The 12,697-nt window shown below is 40.0% G+C and overlaps 1 protein-coding gene across 2 annotated transcripts; it reads left to right on the forward strand.

Moving 5' to 3' along the window:
* Nucleotides 1–11,526: 11,526 nt before the first annotated feature.
* Nucleotides 11,527–11,996, forward strand: LOC122750234 (40S ribosomal protein S16-like). Of its 2 annotated transcripts, XM_043996907.1 has the most exons (2): nt 11,527–11,657; nt 11,709–11,996. In XM_043996907.1, exons 1-2 carry the CDS (start codon nt 11,559–11,561, stop codon nt 11,994–11,996), a joined length of 387 nt encoding a protein of 128 aa, XP_043852842.1. In that variant the 5' UTR covers nt 11,527–11,558. The 2 variants fall into 2 exon arrangements, with proteins under 2 accessions (XP_043852842.1, XP_043852841.1); XM_043996906.1 differs by having other exon boundaries at nt 11,527–11,996.
* Nucleotides 11,997–12,697: the final 701 nt, after the last annotated feature.

The following is a 12,697-nucleotide window of genomic DNA, read 5'->3' on the forward strand; positions in this document are numbered from 1 at the left end:
TCATTCTTATTTAATAATAATAGCTAGCATTTATGTAGTGCTTTAAGGCTTGTCAATCACTTGATATAAATTATCTCATTTGAGGCTGAGAGAGGTTAAGTGTTGCTCAGAGTCACACAAGATAAACAAGAGTCTGAGGCAGACATGGAACTCAAGTCTTCCTGACTCCAAGTCCAGCACTCCATCTACAGTGCCAGCCTTATGTCTCAGTTGCTTTTCCCATTTATGCTGTTTGTGTAGCGTTTTCTTTCCATGACTCATACAGTCTCTTCTTTGTTAGCAGCATTGGTCTACTTTTCTCCAAAAAGCCAGTCAAGTCATCTAGCCAAGCTGTGTGTTCCAGACCATATTGATTCATCATGGTAACAAAACCACCACAAGGCAATGTCATGCTTCAGGCATTAGGTCAAACATTATCCCTGTTTTACCGACCATGTTTCAAACAGTTATCCTAATCCTGACTGCTTGACAATAACTCTGCCATTACCAATTTTGAAATATGGAGCAAGGAATGGCTAAACTATTAATTCACTGGAAAAAATTATACCATAGTCATAGCAGCCTTTTTCAGGGCCAGGCTAACTGCTGTACCTTTAACATCCCCTAAACCATGTGTTACAACACCATGGGGCCTCTGCCATTGGTCAGATGTTCCTGATGGCCCCAAGAACCTCCCCAAAGTTTTACACAGTTGTGTCGTTTTAGCTGAGCAAGACTATTCAACCAGCAGTCTATTTTCTGACCATGGCTGAATCCACTTGAGGCCCCCAACTGTACATGTAACCTCAATGTGTCCTGACTACCAGGCACCTGTGCTAGTAAACCCCTTTCCATCACTGCTACTGCCCAAGGCAAGTGGTTGAAGCCTTGCAAAGGCCTATACACAAAACCCTGTCTAACTGTCTGAAACAAGACCACAGTTGCACCCTGACTACTGTTCAGAGCTCTAGCTTTGAGAATATTGAGCACAGACTATGGGTTCAATCTTCAAACCTGGAAAACAAGTTCTGACCTCCACCTAAGGCAATACCTTCACTGTTAGTATGCACTGATCACCAGTACAGTTCCTGGATTGCGCCTTCATTGCATCTCAACCACAGCACTAGGACCACAATTGCATGTTCACCATGCCTCAAACATTAGTTGACATCCACAGTTGTGCTATTACTGCATTTGAAAAACCAGGCTAGGACAATAGCTTCACCAGCACTAGCCTTCAAACTCTTGACCAGAAGAATAAATTTATCATTCACCAATCTTGGGGCACTGGGTTAAAGCCCTTTTTGAATCCTTCATGGTCCCTGACCACATGGAAAATACTCCTAAGGAACTGTTGATAAGGATAAGAACACTTTTAGACTGTTAGAAAGATAAAAGCCAAACTGAATCTGTACTTCACTTTTCCAAGACAAAGATCTTCTAAACAATAATGGAACAACAAAGCTATAAACTAAACAAAAAAGCCATACTTAACTTGCCTTTCTAGCACAAGCCAGAGGTTCACCCGGGGTCTGTTGCTAATATGCTTTGACTCAGCAAAAGTCACAAAACAGAAACTGCAATTGATTCTAAAAGACAGATACTTTGGACTGTCAGACTGATGAAAAAACTAGGCCCTTCTTTCTAGAGCTAATATCCACTAGGTCTTGAGCAGCAAGCTGATGTTTTATTGGTTCTGAAACCTAGACTACAGCTTCTCTAGGCCTGGACCACTGCCTAAGTTGCATGACATTCTGAACTTCAGGCCGTACTTCCATTCTTCCTGAATTACCCAGCTAGAATTCTGCAGAAGGACCTAACCATCAAGATGTTTCCCCTGTCCTACATTCCCAGCCCATACTTCCATTAGGCATGAGCCAGCAATATATAGTGTTAGTGAAACTACTGCATTGGTATTTTACTGGATCCCACAATTAAAGGCAGCAATGCCAATGAGCCTAAGTATCTTGGGCCCACTATTGATAGGACTGGGCTACTAGACATGACCATCCCCAGAGTTTTGAGGACCACACGTCTGCCTGGCTCAAACAAGTGCGCAGCACTTTGATCTAGCCCTGACCACTACTCAGATTCTCAGGCACAGCTCCTCCACACCTGTATGATTGGTAAACAGTGCCACTAGACCCACATCTGTTAAGACAAGCCTCCAGGAGTCCTGGATCACTAGGCAGCAGTGTCACAACCCAGCTCACTAGCCCATGACAGCCTTTACCCAACCTCTACCCTAAGACTACACTCAATCATACTCACCCAAGTGACCCTGCATCATTCCTGAACAACCCATAGGCTACACTCCTATCAAATTTGGGTATAAACTACCCAATCACAAGGCATTATCAGGTCTCATACTTCTATTATCACCTTAACCCGGCCCTGACTAGTGGGCCATACATTTATCCAGTCCTAACCACCAGGCCAAGGCTATGCCTTAGTGCCCAGGATGAGACTCCATTTATTCATTATACTTGTAAGTACCTACTATGTACCAGACATTGGAGACACAAAGACAAAAATAAGATAGTCCTTGTTCTCAAGGAGATTATTCAGTTGGGAGGTGGGGGAAGAGGGGAATAATCTGTACAAAATAAGTAAATGCAATCTACATGCCAAGTAAGTGCAAATTAATTTTCCTTTTTGGATGGAGAGGGAAGCAAGGAGATGAAATGTACCAGTAACTGAAGGTATTAGGATAGACCTCATCTAATGTAGGAACACACCTAACTGAGCCTTGAAGAAAGCCAGGAATTCTAAGAAATGGAGAGTGTAATCCAGATAGGGGGAACAGCCCACAAATTAAAACACTGGGGTTTTCACATCACACCTCTGAAATTGGCATAGATAAAATACAAATAACACCAGAGGGGTTGTGCAGAGACACCACCAGAACACTTGTGAAACTATGAACTGGTCTGTCCATTTTGTAAAATGATCTTAAACTATAGAAGCAAAGTCAGTAACTGTCCAAAACCTTTGATCCATCAACCCCCTTCTAGTCCTATGGCCCTAGGAGGTCAGTAACAAAGGTCACATCTAGTAAAGATAACACTTTTTGTGATAATGAGGGGATGACAATGAATTGTATATGAATGTTATGGCACAAGAAATACGGGGTGATGAAAGGGAAAGGAAATAGAACAGTGACTTCAGTTAGTTAAGTGAAGATGCTTTAAATGTACATAAACTCTAATTGCAATTAATCTTGTTTCAGGAGAAGAGACTAGAGCACGGTCCTGCTCTTGGTAGAGACGATAGGGTATTTTTAAGAGTAGCATAAATTGTCAGATTGGTGGGGGGTAAAGGAGGAGGAGGAGGAAGGCTTGCCCATTGAGTGTACTTTTTTGTGGTTGCAAGGGATGGTTTAGTGGGAGAATAGAGATCAGAATAGATCAGGAAATAAAGAGGATGAATAAAGAAAAGGAGAGCTAAAGAAATAAGGAGCAATTTTTAGAGACCTAGAGAATTTTCCATTTCTACTCAAGCATTTATTAAATACCTACTACATGCCAGCCATTGTGCTAGTCACTGAGTCTACAAAGACAAAATAGCCACCTTCAGTGTTTACAGTTTACTGCATGTATACAGATTAAGACCCAAGTGTTCCACAAAATAAAAACTACCTATGTGCTTATGGGAAGAGGTCTAGGATCCCTAAAGAACTAGTGGAATTGGGAAATGTCAGTAAAACTGAAATGTTTAAAAGATCTAGGGGTTCCAGGAGTCAGGAGTGAGGTGGAAGAAAGTGTACCTGGCATGGGGCATATATAAAGAACAGAGATGGGTGATAGAATATTGTGTTTGGGGAACAGCACATAAGCTAATTTGACTGGAAGCAAGAATATGGGAGAAAGTAATACTGTAAAGTCTAAAATTCTAGCTGTGACATTTAAAATCTAATGTGTAGTCGCCTTAAATTAGAAAAGCTTTAGCACCAGTCTTTGGGCATTAAGCATTTATTAAAGTATATTAGGAGTTAGCTGAGAGAGAGAGAGAGAGAGAGAGAGAGAGAGAGAGAGAGAGAGAGAGAGAGAGCTTCATCTAGCTTTCTAAGAGAGAGAGAGTCTTCCTTCCACTCATAGCTGGTTCCTGAACAAAAAGACTGCTCCTTAGCCACTTCCCCCAGAAGCCCTCTGTGAAACAGGAAGCAGGGCCATCCACATACACACAGCTCCAAGCTAATTGGCTGGTAGCTCTGATTGACATGACTACAGGCAGTTCTATAAATGTAACTTCCAGACACCAATCCCACCTTCTAAACTCCAGAAATGTCACCTCATGCTTTCCCCTCAGGGCAGAGCTTCCCTGCCGTGTCTTTCTCTGCAGGATAGTGATGCTCCAATTCTCACAATACTCAACCTGGAAAGAAAGGTTGGAGACCTTTAAGAGATTTAAATGTCAAATAGGAATTTGAATTTTTTCCCCTAAAGTCAGTAAGAAGCTGCTGAATCTCCTTGAGCAGGAAGGTAATATGGTCAGACCTGAACTTTGGGAATAACAGTGAAAAGTGGACTGTGGATCTGGATATATAAACATGGGATTAATCTAAATTTGGTAGGATTATCTGTCTAGAGATGATGAGTTGATATGTGGGAGCTAATGAAATTACTGACTATAAAGAGAAAAGCCCAAGACAGCTCGGACATACCCATACGAAAGAAATGGGACATAAATGGTCAATTCTGTAAAGGAGATTGAGGTCAGGTAAGAGGAATAGAATCCCAAAAGAATGAAAACACGGGGACAAGAGTATCCAGAAAAAGTGATCAATGATAATCAAATTGAAGGAGGGTAGGAACTAGAAATCGACCACCAAATTTAGCAATAAAAAGATCATTGGCATTTTTTAAAGTGAGAAGCAAGGAAGATAGGTTTTTTCCTGGGATTTTGATTATGAAAGAGGATGATTGCTTGACAAAATAATAGGGTCAAGAGAAATTTGTTAATTTTTAAAGAAGGAAAATCTGGTTTATGCTTATAAGGCAATAAAGGAAATGGATAAAGAGTAGATGAAAATCTGGGAGGCAGGATGAACCAGTGGACAAGTTAAAAGAGACTAGGGTATGGGATCAAGGGCCAACTCTTATGCTGATGCAAAAAAGGATAGAGTAGGAGTTGATATTATGGCTTCAATTTTCTAGGGCAAAGTAGGGAGACCAGATTCAATGCTGAGGGAGGAGACAAAACAATAAAAATAATTAAAAATAATTGATCTGTGCCTTTGGAACTTGTGGCTGCTGGACTAGATGGTTGAAATCCATTAAGAAAGTAGTATTGCAATGTTCCTCAGCTGTGTAAGTGAAAGGGGGATAAATTTAGGATATTGGGAGGATAGAATCAATAAGATAAAGCAATTAATTAGACAGGATGGGGGTGGAAGGGGATGAGGTAAATGGAAGGCTTGAGAATGACTCCAGGGTTGTAAACCTGGATGTTTGACTGGTGCAGGGTAGTGGTACCCTCGATCGAAATGGGATGGAAAGAATGGTAGGTAGGAATTGGATTTTGCTATGTTAAAAATCATCCCCATATTGATCTGAGGGGTTTAGAGAACGTCTATGAAAATACTATGGTATAGGTTTGAATGACATTTGGTTTATATGTGGAAGGTTATAAATGCCTACTTAGGTATATTTGTATCTTTGAAACAATTCTGTCACTACAGAGGATGACAAATGCAAATCCAACTGCAGGGGTCTCTCATCTCAAATAATTTTCTTAAAGACCAATTTATGAAAGACACTTGGGGACCTGAAAAGCCTTGAGTTTCATTCTCTCCCCCCCCCCTTCCTGGTACTCCTGCCTAGGTTCCCTGATTTCTCTGCGTCCAGAATCTGTTCACTGTCTCTGTTAGTGCCAGGCCTTTAGTATTTATTGACAACAGTACTACCAGCTCCATTGATGATCTAACCAAAACATTAAAACTCAACTGGAAAGAAGAGGGGATGCCGTTTAAAGATCATCCAGTCTTGGCTTTCCTATTTGTTCCCACATAGAATGTTTTTTAGAAGGGCTCAAACTTCCAACCAGGATATACTTATTTTGTTGTCTATGGTCCCTTAAAACATACCGTAGCTTCTTTGCCTACTACTTTTAACCATGTCTGTTTTTATTGATAACTTGTCTGAGATAATTGCTATCCCTGCTCTTTTTAGTTTTTCTTTGTACTGTCAGAGCTTAATAAAGGCTCCATTATGACTAGGGTAGTTGAACTCATAGTTTGTTTCCCTTTTGTTCCCTGTGTACTCCAGTCCTTTATAGCAAACAGTAAGAATACAATAAAAATAAACTTATCTTTATTTGGAGACACAGCATATTATAAAAGTATAGTACGCAAGTAAACAAAATCTAAAGAGAGTAGGAAACTCTCCAAAGTAAACTCAACAATCTTAGTGAAACAGGAGGGGGAGAAGAAATGCAGAGTGATTCACCTGGTCCAAGTAGCATCAGGGCAAGAAAAAGTCTGGGAAACAAAGATGCTGTCCAGGCAGATCATTCCTTGAAGGCATCAATGAGCCAGACAAGGTCACAACTTCTTATGAGTATATTCATATTGGAGCAGCAGCACACTATTTGCAGTCAGCGCACTACATATCTCTGTACTTCCAGGCCCTTTTCAGTGAAGTGTAAAAAGTTCCCATGCAGTCCAGCTTCTGCCTCCCATGATCTTTCAGTCCCTCCACCTGGGAAAAAATACTTGCCATCAATCTCACCAGCGAAAGGCCTATATATACATTCACATATACATATTGTACAAAGCTGTGTTGTCATTGCTTTGCTTTTATTTTAGATCCCTTAAACTAAGAGTCCCTTAAACTTTAGTGCTTCATTTCATAGTGTCTGGATGCAGTTTCTATGACCTTTCTGATCATGGGTACAAGGATATTTGCTTCTCAGAATTTTGTAGCTGAACATATCGTTCTTCCTCCACAAAATGTATAATGAAATGATACCACTTTCTGGAACATGTGTACAAAGCAACATTAATAAGACCTTTTCTCCTTTGTTAGGATCTTTGTGTACTGTAACTTTATAATTTCTTCCCTATAGAATGTAAGTTAACATTCACGTGTAGAATACCAGTGGGAAAGCCATTAATACTTCCCAAATGGTCCCATAGCACCTGAGATCATATATAAACTTCCACATCCCCCCTTAATAAACAACTTTGAGCAGACTGGTTAACAATACAACCCCATATTCTCATCTATTTGAACCAATTACTGCATTACAAAGTGTAGACATGGAAGCAGAGGCGATAGATAATATGTGCTCCCCACAAATCTCCATTCTGAAACCCCCAATCTCCAAAGAAAGGGTTTTCTAATACATGTAAGAGCTGCATCTTTATACAAAAGTAGAAATCTGGGAAGCCAACTTGGGAGCTGCCATACCACCACCACCATCACCCCAGTTAATTATCAGGACTGCAGTTCTCTCTCATCTCCAGCCTTTCTGAAACCTTAATCAGTTATACTCGATATCCCTTCATAAATCTCATTGGACACATCAGTCTTATGTAGCAGCTCTCTTGTCTCATATGGATGCATAGTACCATATTCATTTTCATATACATGGATAGTACCATATTCACTTGGAGAGGCCTGGGTGAGAAAATTGATCTTTATTATTTTAAAGCTCAAATTTTTAAAATTCCTTATTCAAATTGCAAAAGTGACCAGGTAGTTTCCATCTATCCATGTACCTTCAGGTTCATCTTGTTTTATCCTTTGTTTTCAAAGGAGGCCAATGACATCACAGTGGGTGATAACTTGAGTATGAGTTGGATTTAAGTGAAACATAGTTGCAAAAAATATTACCAGCCTCCCTGTCTCTTCCATTCACTGAAGTCCAGTGTCAAGATAAAAATCAGGATGGCTGGTGATGGCCAGAGATGAGGTTGATGACCTTGTTGTCTTTGATGTCCGACCAAGAAGCACTCCACAGCACCTCCTTCATAGCCTTCATAACCTTTGGAACAAATTGTTTTCATCCACCCGTTACTCTGGGGGAAGTCTTCACATGCTTGTGGTAGACATCCTCCTAGCTCACTGACAGGCTTGAGACCTGTCAGCTATCCTCAACCTACCTTAGTCCTGCAGAGAGGATTTGACCAGACTGGCTGCTGTACATGTTACAATTTCTTGGAGACACAAATGAGAGTTGAGGGACAGCTGGAAACTAAAAATAGGTGAGCAGCCCTGTTCACCAGAGGTGCTAGACCTCCCTGAACACTCCATACACCCCATGGTCACCTATTGCCCTACTCAACACATACTAGAGATACTCTTAATTAGTAGTGAGCCTCTCCCTTCAGGTGAGCTAGAGTTCTATTAACCAGCATTTTTATCCACTTATACTCCATACAGTTTTTGGTCTGGCTTTGTATGCCCAAGTGTGTGGGAAAATTGAGGAACTATGCCACAAGAGGCTTTGGTTACCAGTTGTAGCTGGACAGCTGGCTCTAAAAAAGGATATGAATGAAGCAGATAGGGACAGCTAGGTGGCACAGTAGATAGAGCACTGGCCATGGAGTCAGAAGGACCTGAGTTTAAATTCGGCCTCAGACACTTAATACTAGCTGTGTGACCCTGGGCAAGTCACTTAACCCCAATTTGCCCCACCCCCCCCAGAAAACAACAACAATGAATGAAGCAGATACCAAGTTGTGGAGAGGACTAGAAAATGTAGGCTTCCAGAGGGATTCAATCTGATTAAGAATGGAAAGGATCAGAATTGACAGAATAGTCTCATTTCTGCCAACTGTTACTCATTTATCAGGGCATCTCAATGGGACAAAACACACTTCAAGAGATAGTCCCATTTTCCATATGTTGTCCATAGATATGCAACTGAGAAGGGAAAGAATAAGCATTTATTAAGCACCTTTGCCAGGCTCTGTGCTGTTTCATTGACATCTCATTTGATTCTTAGAATAACCATGTGAAGTAGATCCAACTATCATTCTCCTTTTACAATTGAGGAAACTGAGACAGAGGCTAAGTGACTTACTTGGAGTCAAATAGCTAGTGAGTGTCTGAATCCAGATTTGAACTCAAGTCTTCCTGATGCCAGACACAGCACTCTATCCACTATCCTACCACCTGCCTCAGTTGGTGCTGCAGTGGTCTAAGAACAGTTGTTTCTCCATAAAACAGGAATCAAACATGTGGTAGTCACAGTCAGTCACAAAATGGGCTGAAATATCATGCTGAGTAATGAAGGAAGATAGCCATCTATCCTGCAAGTATCTGCTTGTTCAGGGTATCATACTAAATTCCAAGGCAGATGACAAAGAATACAGTACATCAAAGGTCTAATGAATGTAATGCTATTATTTCTGTCCCATAGGTATGGCATAATATATCCTTGTATACATAATAGGAGAAAGCAGCATGAAGTATTGGATAATCTTGGACCTGGAGCCAGGATTACTTGGATTCATATACCACACATGATATTTAGTAGCAGCCTTTCTGTGAGTAAATCATAAATCTTTCTGAGTATCCAGTAATACTCCAAGACTCCAAATTATATTTGGGTTACAAACTGCCTTTGTGAAAAGTTTCCACAATAATGAAATCACAGATCTACTACAAGTTGTACACATATACTCTGTGAAATTGAAAATTGATACCCCACTTTATTTCGTATTATTTTAATAAGACTTAGTCAACTTATTATGAATTCACTAAGTATCGGTTGGTTCCCTCATCATATAAATTTGAGCCTGTAATTTCAGTTGCCTATTGCGAAATTTGAAAACTGATATTCCATGATTAATTACTGGGAATTGTCAACATATGTGAATCAAATTCAGACTTGCTTTGTATAGGCCCTATTAGGAAAATCCTTATTTCTGTGGGCAAAAGTGTAATCACAGAAATTCAAATTGGTGACCCTGGGGGGAGATGAGTCAATCTGGTAATAGGACATTTGCCCACCATAAGATTCTCCAAAGGATGTAAGTCAGAGGATGTTGGTCCACCTGGTGAGGAACTGATGTAAGCAACACTAACCAATCCAGAGTGAAATACATATGTAAAATCACTGTGTAAATGCTATAAAAGAGTTGCTCTGAATGACAGCTACATCTTTGACTACTAAGTGGTTTGGGGTCCAATTTATTAGTATTTGCTAGCCAAATTAATGAGCTGTATATTTCTGGAACTTTGTGCCTTGGTTTCTCTTTATTACAGATTTTTATTGTGACAATCCAGTTTAATTTTAAAGGACTGCAAATAATTTGACTGTGGTAAGACTATAACTGTAACTGCCTGCCTCAGTGTAAATTAATTCAACATTTATTAAGTTCTAACTATGCAAGACAGTGTGAATAATACAAAATTTAGTAGCTACCATTCTTACAACCAAAAATAACTTACCCAGAAAAACTGAGTATAATCCTACAGGATTATAATAAATGGACCTTTAGGGAAAGAGTACTTCCAAGACTTCTTGATGAAAAGACTAGAGAGATGCACAGAAACTTTAAAATACAAACACAGGAGTTGAGACATAAAAATAAATATGAGAGAGCAATCATAAGAAAATAAGATAAACTGTTTACATTCTAATGTAGGAAGATGATACATTAGTCCCCTCAGATATCTGTTATCATTTAGGGCCTGAGCTGAATCAGGAGAACAGTTTATGTAATAATATTATAAAGACAAACAACTTTAAGAGTCATAGGAAATCTGATTGACACAATGACCAGCTATAATTCTAGAGGATTTATTATGCTACTCACCTCCTAACAAAGAGGTGATGACTCAAGAGTACAGATTGAGGCAAAATTTTATTGGATGTGGCCAACAAAGGAATTTGTTTCACTTAACTATTTGTTAAAATAGTTTTATTTGTCCTTTTCTACTGGGGGGATGGTGGAGTGAGAAGTATGTTTTCTAATGAAAAAATAAATTAAGTTAAAAAATAGAAAGTCAATCTACTTCTCAGTATGCTCAGCAGCTCTATAAGACCTAAGTCTTTCAGAGAAGGTGCTGAGTGACACTAGTAGGAGGTTTCTTCAGTCAGGAATTTGCTATGCCAGTCCCTATTGCTATTAAGGATAGGGTGGCAGATCTTTGAAGTATACTACAAAATGAGTTGCTTTTGTGATCCTTTTTTTAAAATAGTAGCAAAAAAGATGGAAATAAAGTCAGTGTCTTTTAATTAGTAAATGGCTAAATAAATTGTGGTACACTAATACAATGGAATACTAGAATAAATGCACTAAGAAATAATGAATATGAAGAATTCAGAGAAGCATGGGGAGACTGATATGAATAAAGACTGATAATGGAGAGTGGAGTAAACAGAACCAGGAAAATAAATATATGTGTAATAGAACATTGACATATACTCGGATCACCTAAGATGAGGCACTGATGTGGAGAGATGAAGGCCCTTCTTAGAGAAGACATCCTCTGTTCATCTAATAAGTGGATGGGGTTTTTCGTGCCTTGGCACCGGGCGGGTGAGGAGCTCCCATCTCTTGCTTATGTCGCCGCCGCCACCTCCGCGGCCAACCCCGCTCAGAGTCTGTGCCGCACACCAACAGCATGTCGTCCAAGGGGCCGCTCCAGTCCGTCCAGGTCTTCGGGCGAAAGAAAACTGCCACCGCTGTGGCCCACTGCAAGAGAGGCAATGGGCTGATCAAGGTAAACGGACGCCCACTGGAGATGATTGAGCCTCGAACCCTGCAGTACAAGCTGTTGTCGCCTGTCTTCCTCCTGGGCAAGGAACGGTTTGCTGGCGTAGATATCCGGGTCCGAGTGAAAGGAGGAGGCCATGTCGCTCAGGTTTATGCTATCCGGCAGTCCATCTCCAAAGCCCTGGTGGCCTATTATCAGAAATATGTGGACGAGCCTTCCAAGAAGGAAATCAAAGACATCTTTATCCAGTATGACCGAAATCTGCTGGTGGCTGACCCTTGTCCCTGTGAGTCCAAGAAGTTTGGTGGACATGGAGCCCGAACTCGCTACCAGAAATCCTACTGATAAGGCAACTGCTAGGATTGTGAGTCTTATTTGCAATAAATTTGGTATATGACCTCTTTAAAAAAAAAAAAAAAAGTGGATGGGAGCAACCTCTTTTTACTGGATGCGTGGCTAGAATAGACTGCATCTTTAAATCTAAGATGTTGGAGGCAGAGTTAACTCTCTAGTAAAGATGTTATTCACTCAGACCATATGCAAATACCCACAGCCTGGGCATGTACTAGGCTAGGCTGCATTGGAGAATGGGCATTTCCCCCTTTCCCTTAGGCCTTCAATAAATGAAGAAAGTAGCAGCAAGACCCCCAAAGAATACAGATCATGAACAAAAAAGTCTCAACCTTTTTTACAGTAATACAGAGACCTTAGCCCTAACACAAAATTCCAATTCAGAAATTAAGGCTGGAAAAAAAGTAAACAAAAAAGACACTCATGATAAGGAGAATCCAGAAAAAAAAAAACTCCACAGTATCAACAAAATTTCAAAAGCAACAGTTATACAAATACATAGGTTCACAATAAGCTGAACTAGAATTCCTGAAGAAATGAAGCAGAAGTTTTAAAAATTATATTAAAAGTAAAAATATTCTGAGGAAAGGAATAGAAAAAAATGAAAGTACTAGGGAAAACAAATGGAAGAAAATTAAGAACTCAGTTCAAGAGATATAAAATCTTAGCCAAATAAGTGTTACTGAAAATTAGCC

This window comes from Dromiciops gliroides, chromosome 3 (genome assembly GCF_019393635.1).
Source record: "Dromiciops gliroides isolate mDroGli1 chromosome 3, mDroGli1.pri, whole genome shotgun sequence".
In the NCBI taxonomy this organism is placed as follows: domain Eukaryota; kingdom Metazoa; phylum Chordata; class Mammalia; order Microbiotheria; family Microbiotheriidae; genus Dromiciops; species Dromiciops gliroides.

Coding starts and splice junctions, on each gene's coding strand:
- LOC122750234 (XM_043996906.1), top strand. CDS start 11,559: ATGTCGTCCAAGGGGCCGCTCCAGTCCGTCCAGGTCTTCGGGCGAAAG.